This window comes from Dipodomys spectabilis, unplaced genomic scaffold (genome assembly GCF_019054845.1).
Source record: "Dipodomys spectabilis isolate Male_0828 unplaced genomic scaffold, ASM1905484v1 ptg000054l, whole genome shotgun sequence".
Taxonomy (NCBI): Eukaryota; Metazoa; Chordata; class Mammalia; order Rodentia; family Heteromyidae; genus Dipodomys; species Dipodomys spectabilis.
Genome location: NW_024870731.1, coordinates 3,496,399 through 3,519,545, shown reverse-complemented (window position 1 = coordinate 3,519,545; position 23,147 = coordinate 3,496,399). Strand labels below are relative to the sequence as shown.

General features: G+C 47.4%; 1 protein-coding gene across 5 annotated transcripts; it reads right to left on the bottom strand.

The window, feature by feature from the left end:
- Positions 1-440: 440 nt before the first annotated feature.
- Wnt5a (Wnt family member 5A) lies at positions 441-22,980 on the bottom strand. Of its 5 annotated transcripts, none has more exons than XM_042680117.1 (5): positions 21,995-22,980; positions 15,987-16,120; positions 14,536-14,786; positions 9,201-9,493; positions 441-5,044 (listed from the first exon to the last, which is right to left on the bottom strand). In XM_042680117.1, exons 1-5 carry the CDS (start codon positions 21,998-22,000, stop codon positions 4,586-4,588), a joined length of 1,143 nt encoding a protein of 380 aa, XP_042536051.1. In that variant the 5' UTR covers positions 22,001-22,980; the 3' UTR covers positions 441-4,585. The 5 variants fall into 5 exon arrangements, with proteins under 5 accessions (XP_042536051.1, XP_042536053.1, XP_042536054.1 ...); XM_042680119.1 differs by lacking the exon at positions 21,995-22,980 and adding an exon at positions 21,561-21,642; XM_042680120.1 differs by lacking the exon at positions 21,995-22,980 and adding an exon at positions 20,109-20,186.
- Positions 22,981-23,147: the final 167 nt, after the last annotated feature.

Sequence of the window (23,147 nt, the reverse complement as noted above, 5' to 3'; positions counted from 1 at the left end):
GGACAGTCACAAATGGAAGGGTGCCTCTGACACTTAGCAGAGCATATAAAACATGGAAAAATTCACCAGAGACAAAGGAACATAAACACTAAAGTACAAAACAAGATTGAGATTCAAGCCTAGTGTCATCTGAAACCATGTCAAACTCCAGTGAACAACTTTTTCTGCTAAATACACACACGTGAGCACACTAGATTTCATAAAGTGATTTTAATAGAAAAGTACAAGATATGAACAAAATAAATAATCTTTATCTCATTTCTAGCCCAGTAAATTGTACACTGCATATAAAAATTCTCTGAAGATTCTGTTTTTTTTCTATTCTTTCTTCACTTTCAAAATAGGGACTGCATTTTAATTCAGTCTTCTAGATCCAAACTAGTAACATTTTTTTAAAAACAAAATTTATATCAACATTTAATTACATCCATTTTTTTTCAAGTTGGCTTAACAAGATCTCTCCCTAAAATATAACATACCCACTCATCAATTTTAAATGTAAAATTCATGTTAACAAGCATGTAATTCATTTGTAATTCCTAGGTCTCTAAAACTTTTCTCTATTAAATTTTATCATCTCACTTTGAAAACACAGAATCTCATTTTTACCACTCCATAGATAGAAGGGAGACTAGAAAATACTTTTTTAAAAATAAATATTTTAAGGCATTCTTTACAGTGAAAATGCAGTATTTTAGACCTGTACCTTGGTACTAACTTGCATTAAATACATACTTTGAGATTTAAGTCCTTTTCCTATTTCTCTGATTCTCTTATGTCACTCGGTGGGGACATGGGTCACTGTCTTTGGGAGCTGTTTAACTTGGATGAAGCCACCTAGCACTCATCTCTTAATTGGAGGATTTGTCATCCTGCTCTCAGTGATATCATTTTCCAGTGGCTTGGATCATGGTGTATAAGAATGAATTGAAATGGTCATCAGCAACATCATCATTGGCAAGTGAGGGTTGTAATAGGTTGGGTACTCATGCTGAGGCCCTGCCAGCCTTATGCTTGAACTTGAAAAAAGCGGAACCAAGAAGCTGATTAGAGCAAAGTTAACTGCCCTAAAAGGCAGAAGCGTCCTCTTCCTGTAACCCACTGCAAACATTTTGTACACGACTGCCACTACCCATAGATACAGTTTTCACTCATCTCCCACCCCCTATTGAGAAAATCTTGAATGAACTCCAGGATGAGAAGGAAAAAGATGCTGACTTTGCTACGTCAACTATACGCTTTTGCAATAAAGAACACTGGTCACTACACAACAGATGAAAAACTGAAACAGATGTGACTCCTAGAACCACAAGGGGTTGAATTTGCCCAGAAATCTATTTTAAACACTCTATATGTTGGTCTACTGGGTTTTTTTTTCTTTTTTTGAATAATGCATTCTTGGCTTCCTTAAAAGGTTTCAATATGTTATAAGGTTATCCAAAAGAGAAAGGAAAAATAGCAAAGGGCTAGTTTATCAGTCTGCAAGGCACTAACCAGATCTCCACGTACATTTTCAGAAAGCACTGGAACTTAATGGCATTTAACACAAGAAATCTTTCGTTTCTAATGAGTTCATTCTCTGTAGACTGAGGCTCTTTTTTAAAAAATAAAACCTGCCTTCCAAGGGACAAAGAGATACCACACGTGGTGCACAAGAAATTCAAATAGCTGCGCTCCTTGCAGTGGTAAACATACAACCATTATATATACGCATTGTGACTAAAAATCTGGTCATGGATAAAAGCATGTGCCTTGCTGGTTCTTGTCCTCAAGGTTACAACAGCAACACGCTCTAAAACAATTAAGTTACATGCATAATGCTAAAAGTATGTGAGCAATCCTACGTCCAGCTTTAAGCCATCTGTTTGATTTCTTTTTTTTTTTTTTTGAGGAACATATATAAGAAAAGAAAATTCCCCTTTTGTTCTGTTACATACAGAAACCTTTTGAAGCTTCGAAATAGTTTCATTTGGGTAAAGTTCTTTGCTCTTCTATGCTTTACCCCATGGGTTCACCAAAAATCTCCACATGAAGGACAACTAAAACCACTTACCAATATACAAGTAACATTTTATTTTATATTCTATCTTCCATTGGCATAAGCCTCTCGATGTTTTCTTTAAAACCAGAGAAATATACAAATCACACAAGACAGAAATATGTACATTAAAAGTACAGAATAAAGGCCATAAAAGATATACATAATATCTGAATGACATGTAGAATATTTTTACATTAAATAGTTTCTTTTGAAAAGCTAGGATTGTTAAACTCCACTCTGTTCATAAACATGAATCGCTACAAAAAAAAAAAAAAAAGGACACAATCTGATTTAGCAAATAACAAAAGTTACTTCATGGTTTTTGAAGAATAAAAACCAAAAAGTGACATTTCTAACTAATTAGTGCTTTTTTTTTTTTTTTTAGATTTCTTTTGCTTGCAATTTACTGCAGCTGAGGGGAAGTAAGTATCCTGTGCAATGAGTTAAGAGCCCAGCTGGTTGAGGGGGCATGAAGGCCACCATGCCTAGAAAAGCTACGGAACACATGCATCTTTCCAAACCTTTAAAACAGTGTCAGTCTGAGAGAAGAACACATTTGATGGCACTTTTGGAAAAGTGATGTCCTTTGTCGGGGAACCAAAAAAAGTTACGCCAGCTATGTAGGAACAGGGACTCTGACAAGTAGCACCAAATCTGACACATACATTTCCACTCTACAAGATGTCCTAAGTGAACGGAAACAATGATACGCCCAGATCTCTTTACAGTCACATCTGTGAGGAACCATTATGCCCTCTCTTCAGAGGGATGTTGAAAGGGAGGTGAAGAACAGGGGGTGGGCGGGAAAGACAACCTTCAAACAAACATGTATTTCAGTGAGTCAGACCATCAAGATTCCTCTGAGCACAGCTTTCTTCCTGGTGCTGGGAGTACGATCCTGTCAGGGCCACGCACCAAGCTTGAGACTCAAAACTCTTTTAGAAAAATCCCAACTGGATTGCAATGAAGTATGACAATGTTCCAGACAGAGAAATAAGCCCAGAGTCACCTATAAATCTAAATCGCTGACTGCACAGAGATATAATTATATTTATATTTATATATGTATATATATATATATGTTATGTACAAAAGACTGAAATATCAGGCACCATTAGACCACATTTCCCCCTCACCCTTTATAAATGCAACTGTTCAAGTACACTAGGAACAGCTTTAGTACCTGCAGGATAATAGGAAAAGCATGAGTCGATACTCTAACACAGGATTATAACAGCAAAATGCTGAGACACCTCTGTGGATTGCTTCAGCCAAGTGATATCATCAAAACTATGAAGTTACTGTGCCTCGGAATAAAAAGTTACAAAATCCCTAAGTGGCAGTTTTCTTAGCAGACATTCCACTTCCTGTCCTACAAAGGGGGCCCAGAGGAGCGGAGCTGCCCTTGGCATGTGTGCCAAAGCTCACACAACAAAGAGGGACCAAAGATTCTTTGGGGCCCTGTAGGAAGAAAGATTTCAAATTTTGACTGCTATAGCACAGGACTGAACTGCATATGATCACCTGTGATCTGTGGGCTGAAGATTTGTGAAAAGAATTGATGTATTACCTTCAATTAGCCTTTAGGAACCAAGTATTTCTAAGAAAATGACAAGCTATTGTTCTTGATATTCAAGCTATCACCCTCTTCCCAAACAAGCAACAACAACAACAATGAAGTCTAGTACACAGAATTATTTAACACTACCAATTCATGGTCCCAAAAGAACTTTCAAACTTTTTTAATTTCTGAGAACTTTTCTTTTCCCTGTTTCATAAGCTACTAGAATAAGACCATCAAATGATGAAATACTGGGGAATTACACACGCATGTGCACACACGCACACGCATGCATACACACACACACACACACACACACACATGATATGCCTTAACTCTGGATATAATGAGACACTTGCTCTTACAATTTAAGCAACAATTTTGAAAATATTTTTTCTTTTTTAAAAAAAAGCAGGCTGGCAGCCCCTTGAAAACAGGGGGGTTTGGTTTTCTGAGGTTTGGCTTTTGTATTTTTTTTTCAAGACCTTTAGTCTCACACCAGAGTATTAACAATTCATTTTGGTCCTAGAAGCTGAATCATGCATAGATTTGTACCGCCCTCTTCCAGCTGAGTCTTACCCATCCCATGGGACTCTGTAATTGAGACAAAAAGAATGGATTTTCTGTACCTGTGGATGTCTACCCCATCCAGATGGCTGACTTAGGGTCTGAGTTATCTCCCCTTCATCTTACACTATCAGAAGAAGGTTTGCAGAGATCTATAAAATAAATACTTTTCTTGATTCCCACCCCTATTATTGCCAAGTAATAATTATAATATTAATTAATAATCCACAGAGTTCTTAGATGTAACAGAAAAATATGCTTCTGGTTGTGGTTCTTGGGGGAAAATTAAAATATATATATATGTATGTATATATATATATATATATATTTAAGAAGAAAGAGAGAACCAAAATCACTGTACTTTCTATAAATAAATGGATCCTGGGAAGCGGGGTTGGATGGCGAGCAGGCGCCCACTATTTGCATACAAACTGGTCCACGATTTCTGTGCACTTCTTACACTTCACATAGCAGCACCAATGGAACTTGCAATGACAGCGCTCTGTCTGCACGGTCTTGAACTGGTCATAGCCTCGACCACAGCACATGAGCTCACAGCCATCCATGCCCTCTGACGTCTTGTTGCACAGGCGGCCCTGTGTGCCCAGGGAGCCCGTGCTCTCGTTGCGCACGCAGTAGTCAGGGCTGGGGTCAATGTAGACCAGATCCTGGGTGGTGGGTGAGTTGAAGCGACTGTTGACCTGTACCAGCTTGCCACGGCTGTTGAGACGCATGGCTGCGGCGCTGTCATACTTTTCCTTCAGTGCATCGCCCACCTTGCGGAAGTCAGCCAGCTGTAGCCAGCACGTCTTGAGACTACATGAGCCCGACACACCATGGCACTTGCAAGCCACGTCAGCCAGATTGTACACCGTCTGTGACAAGATAGGGAAGGTTTAGTGTGCAAATTCCTAGAGGATGCAAGATGCAAGCCTGGGCAACGTGCATGAAATTCTCCTCGAACTTCTGGATGGAACCATGTGCTCCTACCCCAGCTCAACTAGGGACTTCCTTATTTCCACTTCATTCTCACTACTAGAGGCCTGTGCTGCCTTCTCTCAAGGCGCAACATCATCGTAATATCATCAACCACCATCAGGGAGGACACAAAGTTCCCATGAACACACATCCCAGAGACTGCCTGCTATTCAGTATATCACTACAACCAGCCTCTGCCAGGCAGGCTACTGTCATCCCATTTCTCAGAGAAAGAGGGGAGGTCCACAGAGTTGAGTTCCTCATCCCATCACTGACACTCAGTGGGGATGTTAGGATTTGAACCTAGGCAGCTGTGGGCACTAGCTAGTATGTGCTGAGCTGGGAATGTGACCCAGCCCCAGTAGGATCAGTGTTCAAATCTTGATGGGTTCCAATCATCATTACTGTATACCAACTGCCACTGTAAGAGCCCTTACACTCTTGATCTCATTTAATCATCCTAGTCTCTTGGTAATCTAGACAGGATTAGATGAGAGCACAGTGTGCCAGAGAAGGAAGGTGGCCTACCGCTAGGTCTCTCCGCTAGGGCTGTGGGGGAACTGGGCCTGGATCCCTGCTATCCTTGCTCCTTCTTACTATCTAGTCCCTACCTTGCTCACAACATCCCCTAGGGCAGGAGCCACCCAGACAGACAAGGATTCTGTTCCTGACTCTGCCCTTGAATTTGGGCAACTGGTTGTACCTTTCTGAGCCTGTTTTCCATCTGTAGATGGCACAAACCTTTCAGTGTTGGTAGAAGGATACAATTAAGGATGGGAGGCAAAGTGTGCTTGGCACTCTACTCAATACTCAGTAAATCTGATCTTTTTCCAGCGTGCTGGGGCATGGTGTCTGAGCCTCTGCCCAGTCACCTCAGGCCTCCCAGTAGCACTGCCCAAGGGTCTGGCCCTGAAGCACTGTGCCCAGCAGTCTGGGAGGTAGTGGCTGTCTATTTATAGCCCCTACTGCCCACAGTTCCTTGTGCCAGCAACCTTCTAGAGTCCACGTGGTGTGGGTGTGCTGGCCAGGGCCTGTCAAGAACCTGGAGCCACTTCCTCCCCAGCAGCTACCTTTTTCCTCCAGGGATTCCTAAGGGGCTTTCACTTTAAAAGGGCCAAAGTGTACTCTCTTGGCATAAAGACTTTCAGGTGCTCAGCTAGGCTGAGAAAGGTTTGGCAAACACATTAAATCTGTGCTCCCCTGTAAGGAAAATAAAAAGCTAATGCCCTGAGGAAATTTGAATATGATTTCCCAGCACAATATCCAACTTTCTACCCCATCCCACCATCCTACAGAAAAACTTTTTTTTTTTTTGGGGGGGGGGGGGGTCCGGTCTTGGGGCCTGAACTCTGGGCCTGGGCGCTGTCCCTCAGCTCTTCAGCTCAAGGCTAGCGCACTACCACTTGAGCCACAGCACCACTTCTGGCTTTTTTCTTTTTGCTTATGTGGTGCTAAGGAATCGAACCCAGGGCCTCAGGCATGCAAGGCAAGCGCTCTACCACTGAGCCACCTTCCCAGCCCCCAGAAAAACTTTTTTCTATGTATCATCACCCACCAGAAGCCATGCTCTGCTCACTGCTCCAATGACAGATTGTGCCCAAATAAATCTAATTATTTTTTTTAATACACATTAACCAATGTGCGGCCTATGCATGTCATTCTAGCTGTGAAAGATGCATAGGCAGAATTATCATGATTCAGGTCTGCCCAGGCATAGCTGTTAAGATTCTATATGAAAAGATACCTGAAGCAAAAGAGTTAGAGGCATGGCTCAAGTGGTACTTACCTAGCAAGCACAAGATCCTGAGTTCTCAAACCCCAGTACTACCCTCCAAAATGCAGATGTCAAATGAAATTTCAACATTAAAGGTGCATTTCAAAGTCTACAAAGTTCCCTCCTGCCACTTGGAAACGCTTTGACCCTCTAGTTAGTTATGATGATTTCTTTGAAGAGAAGTGAAGGAATGTACCAAAGATCGCAGAGCACAGAGACTATGGACATCCTAGAAGAATTAGATGCACCTATGTTCAGGACGCATTTCTATTCAGATGGATACAGAGGCATGAGTGGTATTGCTGAGGCGAGCTGGTCTTATAGGCTTCCGGGAGCAACGGAACTGACCTACTATTACAAGTCCCTCTGTTAGCTGTTATTGGGAGAGAGGATCAACCCACACTCAGGCACCACAGCAGGGGCAGTTCTAAGCACAGGGGGGCAACACTACCTCCAGAACAATTACCTGAGCCCCTGAGGGCAGCACAGGAAAAATCTGCAGAGCTTAGTTCTTCCTTGATACCTCCAAATGCTGAACATCAATTGTGAAAGGAAGATAAGTTAGCTAGAATTATCTACAATCTTTGACTTCCTTACTTACTTTACTCTAATGTTTAATAATTAAGTTATCATTTATAAAGATCTTACTACTGGCTGACACTAAATTTAAACCTTAGTCTGAAGCAAATGCGACTGTTATTTTAGAGATCAAAATAGTCAAGTCTGGCTAGGCACCGGTGACTCATACCTCTAATTCTAGCTACTCAGAAGTAAGATCTTGAGTGTCAGTTTGAAGCTAGCCTGGGCAGGAAAGTCCACGAGACTCATATCTCTACTTAACCACCAAAAAGCCAGAAATGGAGCTGTGGTTCGAGTGGTTGAGCACAAGCCTTAAGTAAAAAAGCTAAGGGACAATGCTCAAGCCCTGAATTCAAGTCCTAGTACTGGCACGTGTATGTGTGTACGTGCACACGCACATACACACACACACAGAGTCAAGTATGGCAATTTCATATGACTCAATCTACTACATGACCTTATTTGGTCTTCACAATAACCCCCAAGGGACAGCCATTGCCATGGCCACTGGCAGACAGAAATGTGGAAACCAATTGGAAACCAAAAGAAATAGACAAAACTAAATTAACCTACATTTCTCTAATTCCCAGCCTTCTCAATTTTCACTCCTAAACTGTGATGTATGAATTTAATCCCAGTCAACCTAGGCTGATATTTCAATCCATTCATTTTCTTCCATGGTCACTAAGCGGTTCTCCTGGCCTCAGTTTCCTAATCTTTGAAATAAGGGTGTAGTGCCAGAGGGTTCCAAGGCTCCTTGCAGTCTTCTATGGTCTACTCTGTGATTATCTTCCATTTTTCCTCACCCCCAAATACAAGAAGAGTGAAATCTCTGACCAGAAAGTTCCTGGCACCTACCTTGGGTTCTGTGAAAAAAAATAAATAAATAAAATAATAATAATGGTCCTAGTTTTCAACACTGCCAAAGTTAAGAAAAGTTTTCAGCCCTTCATTTTAAAGAGGCCATAAAATGCCATGTGTTTAACCGCGGGGGTGTGTGTGGGGGGGAGTATCTTTTTAAATTATTGTGGTGTACTAGGGAGAGGGAAGAGCAGGAACCGGCTTGGGGCTGCCACGGTCCTCTCTGGGTACTGCTGTGGCTCCTTCTTTCCTTTCTCCTGCTGCCCTGTCATTGGCTTGATAGTCAGACCTATAAAATTCCCTCTTGTTAAAAATGTCTTCCTATTCCTAGAAAAGCACCTTGGTAAAACCCTCAATCCACCACATCAGGCCTGCCATCTAATGATAGAAGGATAGGAGAAAGGAAGGGGGAAAAAAAGAGGCTCAATGTTGGGGTGAAGCTCTTGCTCAATGGGGCACCTCACTAAGATAAATATTAATCCCCCCCCCAATTTCAACCCAACCACAGACATGTTCCAGGAAGGAGGGAGAACTGTTTGTGAGCTCCGCCAACAGAAATGACTAAAAAGGGAGAGGAGGGGAGGGGGGAGAGGGAGAGGGAAAGAGGAGAGGAGAGAGATGAGAGGGCGCTAGGGCTTTCTCAGTTAACAGCTGGGGCAGGGGGGAGCAATCAGGGGGCGATCCACCACCTCCCCAGTCCTTTCTGGGGTGTGCATCTTCTCTCCAAGAGAGGCCAATGGGACCATGGGAGGGGAAGCGATGAGAGGCTGACTGCAAAAGCAGACGGGAAGCCTGGCGGCATACCATGGGCCAGACAGGGGCAGGGGTCGGGCACTCACCCTGCGGCCTGCCTCGTTGTTGTGCAAGTTCATGAGGATGCGCGCGCTCTCGTAGGAGCCCTTGGCGTGGATGCGCTCCCGCTCGCGCGCATCCACGAACTCCTTGGCGAAGCGGTAGCCGTAGTCGATGTTGTCCCCGCAGCCGCCCCACAGCCAGTCCCGCGGCAAGTCCTTGGGGCGCGCAGCGCGGCTGCAGCCGCAGGTAGACAGCTCGCCCTCGCGGCACGCACGGCTCATGGCGTTCACCACCCCCGCCGCGCTCACTGCGTAAGTGAAGGCCGTCTCCCGGCTGCCTGCGGATCAGAACGAGGGGTCACCGGGTGCCAGTTCCACCCTGAAGCCTGACGGCCTGGGAGCTAGAGCAGACTTCCCCATAGACAGGCCTTGGGCACTCCTAAAATGGGGAGCAGGGTGATCTCCCAACAAACTCATCAGGTGTGGGCCCAAGGATGACTGCGGGAGGCAGACCCACCACCACCCATTCACCCATGCACAGAAGCAGGGGGGCCTGGGGCCACTGGGGAATGTGGAAATGCCCTGAGTGGACCCTAGAGCACTCAACTGCAGGCAGCCCTTGAAGGAGGGGCGGGGCTGGCCCCAGCCTTAAGCTACCTTGTCCCTGGGTCCACCTTGAGGGGAAGTGGAAAGAGATCTCTGACTTAACACAGAAACATCAAGAAACAAAGGAGAAGCAGATCCTTGCTGTGTGCTCTGACATTTCAAAGCCTAAGGCTGGACTCTAGCAGCAGCCCTGGATTGATTTCCTCTACAGCTCTTTTGAAGATATTCAAGTCTTATTTCCCAATATGCTCATGAAAGAAGTCATTGAAAGAAAGCACAAAATTGGAGTAGACTTCCTTGCCCTAGTTCTAATGTTTGGTATTATTTTCATTTTGAGTGGCGAAGTACTAAACTTGCTAGGTATCCATGCCTCTAAAAATCTTAGGTTCCCAACCTAAGCCAGACATGCCTGGTGGCCACACTGGTTTTTGCTTGTCAACCCTCCTCTGTTAACTCTCCTCCCTGTTCATCAGGCAGGACAAAGTCTATCTCTGGACAAGGCTCGTTATTGTCATAGGGGAGAGTGCTAAACTGTTCTTATAAATGTAACCTGCTTCTTAAATCCCAGCTGATTGCATTGATAAATTACATTTTTTAAAAAGTGTAGTCAGGTTCTAGTGACATGCTTATAATTCTAGCCACTCGGGAAGCTGAGATCTAAGAATCGAGGTGATCACAGCTCCAAGACAGTCCAGGCAGGAAACCCAAGACTTACCTCCACTTAACTAGCAAAAAGCCAGAAGTGGAGGTGTGGCTCAAGAGTGAGAGACCCAGACTTGAGTAAAAAAGTGGGCAAGAATGCAAGGCGCTGAGTTCAAGTCCCATTACTGGCACACATATACACACAAAAAAGGATATACATGTCTACTTTTAAACAAGTACATTCTGTAATGTACTTTCACAAACAAAGCATTAGAATGATAGAAGAAAGACAGGAAGGAAGGAAGGAAGGAAGGAAGGAAGGAAGGAAGGAAGGAAGGAAGGAAGGAAGGAAGGAAGCGAGGGAGGGAGGGAGGGAGGGAAAAAAAACACCTAGGCAAAAAGGAAGTTTTCTCCCTTCTCAAAACTGGTAGAGAAAAATGTACTACAAAACAGCCATAAGAACAATATTTCTAGGGAGACAAATGCGGCGATCAGAGACCACCTTAAATTCCACTTGGGTATGGAAAGATTGTAACAAGAACCACTTTATAAAGCATGAGAAAGGGTTACACTTGGCCAGCTGAAGTTAGGCCTTGGGGGCATTGGGGGCAGCCGGACAAGGAGCTTCACTTAACTCAAATGTAAAGTAAGGTATTAAACGAGATGCTGGGGGTAGGAGGAGGGCCCAAGCACTGAAATCTCCACAGCACACTCCTATACTTACTTTGAGAGCTTCCCAAAAATAGTTTCGGGAAGGATCAAGGGGACAGCAGCCATGGCTATCCCAGCAGCAAGCAGAAAACTCATCCTACAGAAGTATTCAGCAGACTGTCTTTCCCCTGGACTTCAACTGCAGCCATTTGTGATACCCCCTTTTCTATCACCATGACTCACACATCCTCCTCTTCCCACACTTCAGGAGTGTGCTAGTGGTTGGTAGGAGGATCCACAAAGTTCCTGTGGGACTTTACATCTCTTTAGATCACATTGGAAAGGGAGAGAATGTTGGGAGGAGTAGAGACAAATGGGAGAGGACAGATTCTAGGAAGTTACTTGAGGATTAGTGCTGATAATTCAGAATACATCCAGGCCCAGGACAGAAGACTTGCAAAAGAGGAAATGGCTAGAAAACAGAAGATAAAATGACCCTCAGAGGACAGAGAGAAATAAGAAAATATCCTTTGAGTAAAAACATGAAGCACTTTTTTTTAAATAACAAAACACAAATGAAGTGCTTTTTTTCCCCCATACATCTATCTTAAGCATTTTCTTTTTTGGACCCTAGAATACAAATCTCTAAGCTTATTGATGACTACAGAAAAAAAAGGGGAAAAAGAAAAAAGAAAACCAAAAACACACACACACAAAAAAAAAACCATCACTTTGGAAAGTGCTCTTTGGAGAGACGGCTGTCAACTCCTGGTTGGAATATTGCTAATTCAGTTAGGTTTTCCTCTTTGTGCAATCTATAGCTACTTGGATCCTCACACCCCTTAAAAATAGCACTTCCCTGACATAGCTTTTCACAGCATGGAAACAAAGACAAGATGCAGGACAAAAGCTGGAAGGAAAGGGTAGCATGATGAAAAATGAGAATGTTTCCAGAATGAGTAGTGGGCCCTTCATGAGGCAATTGTGCCTCCAAGCAACCGGCACCTTAGAAAAATGAGCTGAGGAGGGGGTCAGAGGTGGCAGCAGAGTTTCTCAGACTGGAGGCCCCTCACAGGGTCAGATTCTCACAGACAAGCCCTGCTCTCAATGTCCAGGAGCACTAAGTGCTGTGGGGCTGCGCACACACCTTTGAGTATCAAAGGTGTTTTTAATCTCCTCTTTGCGTAGCCTCTCCAGACTCTGAGGTAGAATCATAAAGTAATTGCCCATTCTTGGAGTTCAGACCATGTTTCTCTTCTATTAAAAAAATAATTTTTTTGAGTTTTATTTCTTCTGCTCCCCATCTCTTCTTTCAAGTAAATTAAGAAAGACAAAGTGCCACCCGGGTCCTACTAAGAGCACCCAGTAGCTTTCCATCAGACCCCCCTTGTGGGCCTCTGGCCATGGAGATGGTGGCCGGTACTCAATCTCTTCTCCCCCCCCCCCACACACACCCCTTCTTTCCCAGAGTATCAGCTGACTTGCACCCAGCATCCAGGAAACTAACTTGTAGGTCATCAGGTACCATCATTCCAGATGGTCATCCACTGGATGACCAACAGCTGAGGACCAGAGGATGTTCTTGCTAGGGAGTTAAATACAGGCTTTGGTACCAAGTGTTTTATTTGTTCCCTGAGGAAACAGGTTCTTTGAATCTTGGACCAATTTTAAATAAATCTCCAGCAGGACTCAAATTCACTTAGCAAATGGAGAGCCTGTTCTGTACCCTTTGGCCTCAAATAGGCCATGTATGAACAAGAGGTTCAATCTAGCTGGTTTCAGTGACTATACAGGAAAACAGTTTCAACTACTGTTCCCCTTCTGGTCACCATTAAAAAGGTGTGGGATTTTTGCTACCTCATGTCCAGGCCAAAAAAAAAAAAAAGTCCCACAGTTCAAACAGCAGGAGGTTGAGAAACATAGGAGGAGGAAAGCTGACAACTTATCATTCTGATAGTTTTGAGCTTTTATCTCTTGCACAACATCAGAATGCTGAAGAATTAAGTCTCCACCACATTCCAGTTAACTACCTAAGACAGTACAAATGCAGGAACCACTTCCCACGTTCCTGAAGCTCCATTCAGACTCTACTATATACATTAGCTCATTTTAATCATTGACAGAAAGGGCAAAGCTCTAAGAAACAAGCAAGCTGTGGCCAGCCACAAGCTATTCTCTCATTCTTTTAGCGGACTGGCTTCCAATTCCATATTATTTTAGTTTTTGAAGTCCTTTGCCTCAAACATCCACTGATAATTCTTTTCTATTCTCAATTAATGCACTTTTCAGGGTTTTTGTTAAAAAAGCATTTTATCCATTGGTGATTGGATATTAAGCCAATTTTTTTTTTATCTCCAGTCAGTATAAACTATTGCTTGATAAATTGCTTCTCATTTTCAGAGTCACTGCAGTCATATTAATTATAAGGGCTTATTTGCATAAAGCTAAAGAGACCTTAAATATATTCACACTAGAAAACACATATAAGACCCATCTGTCAAATAAGATACTAGCTTATTAAGCCAAACCAGAGACCAACAGAGTTTTCAAATGTTTTGTTTTTATCCCAGTTCAAATGCTATCTCATCTCTGAATAGAGTAACAAGTTCAACATATTTAAAATTTTTAAAAATTCAGACTGTAAGCAATATGCTTATGTCTTAAAAAAATTCTAGGTTTAGAGCTCAAACATGTGTTTTTCTGTCAATTGTCACCCCCCCACCCACCCACCCACCCATACAAATTAGATCACTTCTAGTTAAATTTCTTTCTAGGAGTAAAAACAAAATCTTTTTAACTTATATACATATATATGTATGTGCATGTATATATGTATATATACATATATGTGTGTGTATATATAAGCATATATAAATGTGTGTATATAAGCATATATACTTATATATGCTTATATATATACTTACATAAGCATGTAAGTATATATGCTTATACACAGAGTACCGTAGCCTCAGGAAATATCTATAGTGGGAAAATTAGAACCTTGCTCACTTCCAGTCTATCTAGCATTCAAAAGATGATGATCACTAGTTTGATGCTTGAGTGATGTGAACTATGGATTAAGATACTTGTAACAGCCAAACGAATTTTTAGGTTTAAAGAATCATTAGGTCCCTTTAAGTAAGGGATCTAAATGACTGGACTGTCCCTGTTTACTTTTGAGAAACTAAACTAAATATTCTGCTTCCATTCTGAACAAAATGCATATCAAAAAAATACGCATTGGGAAATTAAGCATATCAGATATGCATATCAAAATGCATTATCAGAAAAAAATTAAGCATTGGGAAAATGAAGGCATCTTGATGTACCCCTCATTTGGCTTAAGAAGACTTCCATAATAACAGAAATCCCCAAGCCACCACCCAAGCTGAAAGGTGCCCTCCTCATCAAGCATTTAAACCAACACCAATGATTTTCTCTAGGAGAAAAAGAAATACATATATTCATAAAACTTTCCTACCTATCTGCATAACTCTGCCAAACACGGAGGTGTTGTCCACTGTGCTGCAGTTCCATCTTCGGTGTCGGAACTGATACTGGCATTCCTTGATGCCTGTCTTCGCGCCTTCTCCAATGTACTGCATGTGGTCCTGATACAAGTGGCACAGTTTCTTCTGTCCTTGAGAAAGTCCTGCCAGTTGGCTGCAGAGAGGCTGCGCTCCTATGATATATACTTCTGACATCTGAACAGGGTTATTCATACCTAGCGACCTGCAAAGTGGGGAGGGAGGAGATATATGTGCATTGAAGATTTACGTGAATTCTCAAAGTAAGCCCCATGCTCCGAAAGCATGTCAGCAATACATAGGTTTAAGAACACAGATGTTTTTTTTTTTCTCTCCTGCTTGTCCTCATGACAAAGTACGAGAAGGGTTTCATAAAACTCCTCTGTTTAAACTGCACTCAGAAAACAGAGGTATTGTATAGATCCCATCTTGCCATCTGGCTCCTCAGTTAGCATTTCATGGCCTTCCTTGTCCTGGCTGCCAGGTACCTGAACCAGTTATTTCCAAAATCCACCCAAAAAAGGACCAGCCTGTGACATTAAAGAAAATGACTCACTTTGCCCCATAAATTGGACAGATCTGCCTTGAAAAAAACATAACTGCCAACAGCAGACACAATTAGACACGGACAGGAAAAAGCAGTTCCTCTCAACTGTTGGAAGAACAGAGGAACAAGTATCCAGACTGAAGAAAATTCACCATGCTTCTGGATAGTTTAAAAAGGCTCCTTATATGATTATGAAGGACCCAAGACAGGGTACCCAGTGAACAGAAGTCATGTTTGACAATCAGAAAAATGCTGTTCATTTACCAGGGAAAAAATATCCAGAATGCCGTCAAAAATAATCCTCTGGATATACTGCAGTCCATCTAGAAGTCCTTTCCAGAAAAAAAAAAAAAAAAAACTCCCATTTAGAGACAGTTGATTACTTCAAGTTCACCTCCTTTTGATCAAATTTCAAGCCCAAATGCTTCTACATTTAGTTTAGTTTGAGTTCCTACCACTCTGCTCCCCTAGACTCTAGGTTAATAACTTGCAAGGGACAGAAAATAAAAGTTGAAAAACTCACTTTTACTACCTGGAGGTGGCAAAAAGTAAATTTTATAGATAGGCTTACAATTATTATAGAAGAGAATTTCCTTTTTTATTACATGATGTACTAGAAGCACACGTCAGAACAAGGGCCTCAGAAAAAGGCCTAGATTTATAGGTTCCAACTCCCCACGGAACTGAAGATACGCTGTGCAATATCAGCAAGTTTAGAGAAAATTCTTATTTTAATATATATATATATATACACACACATATGTATTAGATAAATGCTCTAGCCAGCTTTTAATATTGCAGCGTCATACAGACGGATCTTGGGGTGGGGGAGAGAATATGCACATAGAATGAACTTACCACCAAGAATTGGCTTCAATTACAACCTGGGCGAAGGAGAAAAATACGGCCAAAGCCATAAGGAAGAACTTGGAAGACATTGTACCTCCAGCCGTCCCCAAAGCCATTGCTGGGCTTAATATTCCAATCGACTTCTGGAGAGGGAAGAAAGGAGCAGATAGATGTTTATTGCCTTTCAGACAATTTCCAAGCATACAAGTTTAAACAACGGAAGCATCCGGGGGTCTCTTAGGTTTACTGTTGATTGACTGCGCTTCTCCTTCGTGAGGTTTTTGTTTTGTGTTGTTTTTTTGGATGGCAAGATACAGGAAGCCCCCCACCCCGCCCCGCCCCAGTCCCCAATTAATCCACCCACACAACCTCACCAGGAAATCTGATTTTGCTGGGATCCTGCGAGCGGGCAGCGATTACAAACACGTCTCGGTGCTGCTGAGTCAAAGCCCCAGTGCCAGTCCCGAAACCTCTCGCCCCCCTCCAGCTCACACTGCGCTCGCCCCCCCGTTCTCGCCTCGGGAATTCACCGGTAGGAACCCGCCGCCACCCTCGTCCTTTTCCCCGACCTGGGCCAAGCAACAAGTGGAGCCAGAATTAATTCCATGGGCCAGACGAGCGCGAAAGCTCAAGGCGTGTGGAGCGCGCCGCCGCCGGCCGCGGAGGAGGCGGAGGCGGGGTGGCCGGCGCGGCGCGGGGTGGGGTGGGGCAGGACGCGGGAGGGAAGGGCAGGGGGTGGGGGCGAGGCCCCGGGGACCGGCGCGCGAGTGCCCAGCTGGGAAAAGCAGTTCCGAATTAACATGCTATGTTTCATAATCAGTTTACGGGCCCGATTTTTGGGGGGGGGGAGGGAGAGTAGTTGGGGGGGGGGAGAGAAGCTACTTCCAGATGGGAGGAACGCAGCCTGGGTTTCCTTTTGGACGCTCTTCAGCCAGCGTGGGGCGGGGAGAAGATGGGGAGGGGACCTGAGGATAACGCGAGGAGAGTCGGATCCCCCACACGTACCCCCGGAAAGGTGCCCCCTCCCCCACGCGGCCTCCCCTTCGGACGGCGGAGGGATGGAGGAACGAAGGGCTCGGGGCTCCCGTTTGGGGAGAGGATGCTTTCCCTGCCCTTCCTTCCCACCCCCTCCACCCAACACCCCCCACACCCCCCAAATTCTGATTTTTCTGTCTCCTGACAGCTGCCTCGGAGGAAGGGGACGTGAAACCCAGCAGGCCTTGAGTTTCTCTCGCTCCTGGTTTGGGGTGGTCGGGCGCCTTCGCCCTCGCCGCTGCACTGCGAGGCTGGAAACTCGGCCCCCCGCCCCGAGCCGGGCCTCCCCAGCCCGGCGCAGACTGGGGCCGCTCAGATCCTAAAAGGCGGGGCTGGCGAGGTCCCCGACGTCCCCCGACAGGAGCCAGAGATGCGCCGGCTCCGGAACAACCGTGGTGTGCCCCCCAGGATTCCAGGGCGCAGGGGGACCCGGCGGCTGAAGACTTTCTGGATGGGGAGGGGGAGCTTCCGCTGCCGATCCTCCCCACCGGAGACTCCTCCACCTGCAGGCGGCGGCGGGCGCGGACGAGAGGAGCACGCTTCCCAAACGCTGGTCCACATCTCTTGCGAGGCGGACCTCGGCCGCGACGCCGCCCGCAGCCCCTGCGGAAGCCCCTTCCTCGGGAAAGGAGGGAACGGGGAGCCTCCTCTAGGCGGGCCCAGGGCTTTCCGCCGGCAACCTGCTCAGTGAAGGCGCGGACGGAACCCTGGAGGCGGCAGCCACCCGGAGGGGCTCGGGCCCGGCCCCCTCCGGGCTTCTCCGGGAGGAAGTGCTTAGTTGGTCCCCAGCGCCGGCCCACCGGGGCTCCGGGAGCCCACGGCCCAGACGCGCCCCCCAAAGCGCCGCAAAGTTAGGGGCGCATCCTGGAGAATGGAAATCTGGAGTTTCCCCAGCCGAGGAGAGAGAAACTCTGTCTCCCTCCCTACCCCCGCCCGGAGTGTCAAGTTTCCTCCAGGGGAGGGGTGGGCGGCGAGGTCTGCCTTCGCGCGCGGCCCAGGCAGCAAAGTCGACTCTGCAAGGGCGCCCGAAGCCTTGCACACACACACACACACAGATACACTCACCCTCGTGCACATTTACACACATAAGCGTGCACAGATACACACGTTCGGACGGTCTTCGGGGTGCGCTCCCAAATCGCTGCTGTTCGCGCGCACTTTCCGAGTTTGCTGCGGGCGGGGCGCCCGGGGCGGGGCGCGGGCAGCGGAGAAATTGATAACAGATTCCGCGGATTACAGCGAATCTCTTTGTTAGAGCCGAAGCCACACAAACCGAACCCACTCTCGGCCCTGCGTCCCCGGGGCGACTCCACCAAGTTCCCAGAACAAGAGCCAACTGGGAATGGAGCCATCCGGTTCCCTCCACTCGGGTCTCCCCAGCTCTTGGGTAAGGGTAAGGGGGGATGGAAAGGGGGGGTGGCTCAATTGGAGATCGGACCAGAGAGCGCCTGGAGTGGAGCCTCCACTTAACCCCGTGTGCTTGCCCGGAAACACCTTGGCCTTCTTCCCACTCCAATTCTGTCGCAACCCAGAAAGGGCCCCACAAGTTTGAGACTCGAGGAACCCATAGTGAACTCACTAATAAATACATCGACTCAAGGGTAAAACGTCCCCCATCCGTTTACCAAGAGATCGGATCAGAAAAGACAGTATGAAATGAGACCTCTCGGGAGACTGTCACACTAAGGGTAAAACAAAAGTTCTGGTCAGAAGTTGAGTTTCCCGAAGAATGTTTTCCAACAGGGGCCCGGGAAAGCCAACACGGTTACGATCCTGTGTACAGAGAGGAGGGCTTGGGGCTTCTGAGATGTTTGGCGCAGGGGTGAAATAAGGTTAAAGAGGGCGTTTGCGCACCCCAATCAATCTAGTGTCCCCCCTTTAAGCCACTTCCTAAAAACTACCCTTCGCGTTGGGTTATAGGTGTCAACTGGGGTGCAGGCCGAGGGTGACCAGATAGAGCAACCATAGGGGAAAGCTGCAGAGGACACCCCCATGGAGGTGGGAGCTGCAGGACGCTGGAGCAAACCTATGTGGCACCCGACTGCAGGGCAGACAATCCCTTAAGAGAAAAGATGCAAAGGCTGAGCAAGGGCCTTTGGCCACTGATCCTGCCTGACGTCTGGGCATCCTGTCGACCAGACTGTACATCTAGGGCCCAAATGAGAGATGCCAACTAGGCGGAAGAAGTGAAGTTGACCCAGGCTTATGGTGGCAGAAAGGAAGATGGGAAACTCCAAGAAGAATCTCGGCTCTTGCTAGAAACTAAACTATGTTTCCCCACTCCAATCTCTTCTTAAAGCAGGGAAAGAGTTGGAGAAACTTGTAGAGAAGAAAGAGAAGGAGACAAAAGCAAAGCATAGTTTGCAGGCACAAACTTGAGCTGTCTATCTGAAAACCAAGGACGGAATCTAGAGGAGCTGGAGAAGAATGGAGCAGACCTAGGCCAGAAAGAAGTCTGCTTTTGAGGGAGCAAAGAAGCCATTACTCCCCACGCCTGGAGCCCGGCTCAGTGGAGGGAGCTAGGGCTCACTAAGCCTCTGGGATGTGAGTACACAGCGTGCTGGGTGTGCACACAAGCATTAAGGGAAATAGTCTGAGGGAGGAGGCCAAGGCTACCCCAGGGGCCAGAATCAGTACATGGATAAAGAATAGCTTCTGACCACCAGGTTCTTGGAATGGACATCAGGTCCAGAAACAGGAAGGCTCCAAGGGAAGAATGATCTGGTGGGGTTCTTTCTTTCCTGCCCTTCATCCATCACATCCACAGGGATCTTCAGACATCAACACCCCTCTCTTCCACCAGACTCTTTCCCCTTACACTTTACAATGCAGAACATCTAACAAACTCGCACAGCACAGGGCACACAGGCAACTCTGATCAGAGGTTGGCATTGTCGTATTGGGGGAGAAAGAAAAGGAAAGATCAATCCAAGTCTGATCTTTGGGGGCTGTTTCACCCCCACATTTTAATAGAGGAGAAGGAAAACAACACATCTAATACCACCAAAATCTGGAAAGACCAAATCCTAGGAAGCTGCGGGTATGGCCTCCTAGGACGAAGACACCGTCCATGCTATGTCCAGAAGGAGTACTAACCTTTCGTCCAGTTGACCAATCCCTTTTTGCTGGGTTAGACCTATGGCCTCTTCCTAACTCAACGGTTGCGCCTTGCAGCTCGTCTGGGGTATAGCTGGGGAGATCACGGGAGCCATGTTGGGCCTGGTGGTCCAAAAGGATGAGGTGGGAAAAGGAGAGCAGATCCACTGTGCGCCCAGAGGAAGGGACGGAACTGTGGGGTGCTTTACCGGCGCGTGACCAACAGGGGGCAGCCGGCACCGCACAGCGAGGGAAGAATAGGCAGCCTTTCGGGCTCAGAGATCAGCACGCACAGGGCTAACCCCTTGTGCACTGGAGCGCTCTGGGAGGCTAGGGGAAGACAAGGGACACTGACTGGGCCTCTTCGGGAGGTCTTCCCTGATGGGGTTTGGAGGGAAGAAGACGATCCTTTACTTTCCTCCCATTCCGTTCAGGGAGCGCGCGCGCACCCCCCCCCCCCCCACGCACACACTCCCCACTGTCCCTCGGTCGTCGCGCGCTCTCGGCATCGCCCCCTCGAAATGTTCCTGGTGAAGACTGTCTAGAAATCAAATCTCCGGCTGACTCCGCAGCGATTGTGTTCACGTTAGTCGGAGGGCAAGGGCGGAGGGGCCGAGGGGGTGTGATCTCCCCTAAATGATTTCCAACTGAGTTGTCCATTTAGACAGAGCCGGGGAGAAGGGCTCGCAGACAAGGACTGGAAAGCAACACAGGGCTGGGGGGTGGAGGGATTTTAGGATTAAAAAAAATAAGAAAACCTTTTAGGCGAGAGGTTGTTTTTAGGAAACATCTTAGTTCCAATGCTAGCCTCCTTTATCTAGGAAACTGAAAAATGGGAACGATCTTGGGAAAGAAAATGGAAATTAGGATAAAATCCTGGAGGGCAGAAAGTGATCTGGAGAGCTGAGTTCTAGTGCTAGAAGCCTCGTTAACTTTTCGTAAAAGTGAACTCTCGGTGACCCTCGGAGTGTGTGACTCGGCTTTAACATACAACTGACAATTAAAACAAACACGAGTTCACAAACCGGCCCCCTCCCGCTCTCCGAACCCGAAGGCCCTAGTGTTTGGAAAGGACCGGGCGGACTCCGCTGGCTCCGGAGGTCGGGGCGCTCCCGCCGCCGTCGGGATGAGAGCCACCAGGACCACGGCTTCCCGCCCCCTCCGCCGCGGCGCAGGGCCTGAGCTCACCCAGTGGCGGCTAATAATGCTAATAACGCGACCCGGCTCCCCGCGGCGGGGTGCGCGCTGGCCCCCCGCCAGGCACTCTTAAAGGCACAGGGGCCTGCACCGCTCCGGTTACCCGGCCAGGACGAGCCTGCTCGCAACCTGGCCTCCGCCGTGGAGTGGGGGTGGGGCCAGAGCTGGTCCTGGGTAGCCGGTTCTTCTAACCAACGAGTCCCGTTTCTTTCTTTTTTCTTTCTTTTTTTTTTGTCTCGCGCGCTGGCCACTCACCCTCCCGAACGAATCCACGCCGTGGGCACTGGATAAACATTTGTTGAATTGAATCCTGACCCGTTTACCCAAACTGCACACAGTAAATTCCACTTGGAAGTTCTCAGGGTTAAAATACCAGTGACCTGCGCTCCGTTTTTGTTCTGCTTGTTTGTTTGGGGTTTTTTTTTAGGGGGGGGTCATCGCACTTCCCCACTTTTTTCCTCCGAAGTCACCCAAGTTTGTAGAATACTTGGTGTGACCAGAACTCCCCGGGGACCCTGAGACTGCACTGAGGGTAAGGACGAAGTGGTAGGAGTCCCTGCCAGCGACGCCAGAGCTCAGCCTCCCCAAGCGAGTGGAGAAATGGAGGGATAGAAAGAGATGGAAGGAACTCAGTTAACTCCCCCCCCCTCCAAAAAGAGTGGCGAGCGTCGGCGGCGCCGCACACCTACCTTCATGGCGAGGGGGAGGGGGCGCGGGGAGGAAGTCGCCACCCGAGCGAGGGCAGCCAAGGAATCCAGGCGGAGCGGCCGGGTTAAACCTGGCGGGACTCTCCGGAGCAGAGTTGCGGAGTCCTCCTGGGCGCGTCGGGTGGGCGCAGTGAACCGGAGCCAAAGCAGGCGCTGGCGCCCAGGCCTGGGATCTCGAGGTAGGGTGGCGCTGAGCAGAGCCCGGGAACCGAGGGGGTGCCGACGCACGCCGGCCCGCAGCAAGGGCAGGGCTGCTCCGGGACGCAGTGAAGGAGCCGCGGTCCGGCAAGGGCGCGCAGGCGACTGTTCCGCGGCGAGGCGCTCCCTCTCCAACGTCCATCAGCGACGGTGGTAATTAGGGCTTTCCAACCCCAAATGTGGGCGTGATTGTGCAAAAGACTTTACAACAAATAATAAAAAAAAAAATTCTTCACAGAGGATGAAAAAAAAATGCCCCACTACTCTACTCTGGCCCGAGGCGGGGGAAGGGAGGGGGGCGATCCCTGCGCCCAGGTGCCCCCAGTTCATTCACACCACGGACTCTGCAAACTCGGGCGACTCACGCCTCCTGAGCTCCAGCTCCTCCTCTCCGGTCTGTGGCCGAAACGTCTGTTTCCAGGAGCTGATCCTGTAGCCGAGCTAGTGTGTGGACGTCTGTGTACACACAGACACATACACCCAGGCGCGCGCGCACGCACGCACACACACACACACACACACACACACGCAGCAGCAGCAGCAGCAGCTTTGGGGCCACCGAACAATCAGGCGCGCATGGCCTTTTCTCCAGGAGATACGGCTGAAAACGCACAAGTCGCCATCAGAGCTGCACGAGTCAGCGCCAAATTTTGTCCTTTCATTTTAGGGTCTGGTTTAAAAAAAAATGGGGCGCAAAATAGGTGCCAGCTGGTTCCAAACTTTCTGCCGCGCGGTGGGTAGAGAGAACGAAGGGCAACTGCCCGAGGGGAGTCGTTGGCTGCTCCCCCCCCCCTCCGCCTGGCCTCACCCCCTTCTTTTCTCTCTTCGGATTAATCTCCCCCTCTTTTCCCCGCCTTTCCAGGGCGAAGGGCGGAGAGGAGCGAGGGCACCGCGGACGCAGGGCTGGGGAGGAGCGAGGACGCAGATCTCCGCCAAG

Bases quoted from the DNA above. Each gene is read 5' to 3' on its own strand.
- Wnt5a (XM_042680116.1), bottom strand. The intron at 9,494-14,535 runs GTAGGAAAGTTT...TCTGATCCGCAG, and splicing joins TGGCAGAGTTATGCAGATAG to GCAGCCGGGAGACGGCCTTC. The intron at 5,045-9,200 runs GTGAGTGCCCGA...ATCTTGTCACAG, and splicing joins ACAACGAGGCAGGCCGCAGG to ACGGTGTACAATCTGGCTGA.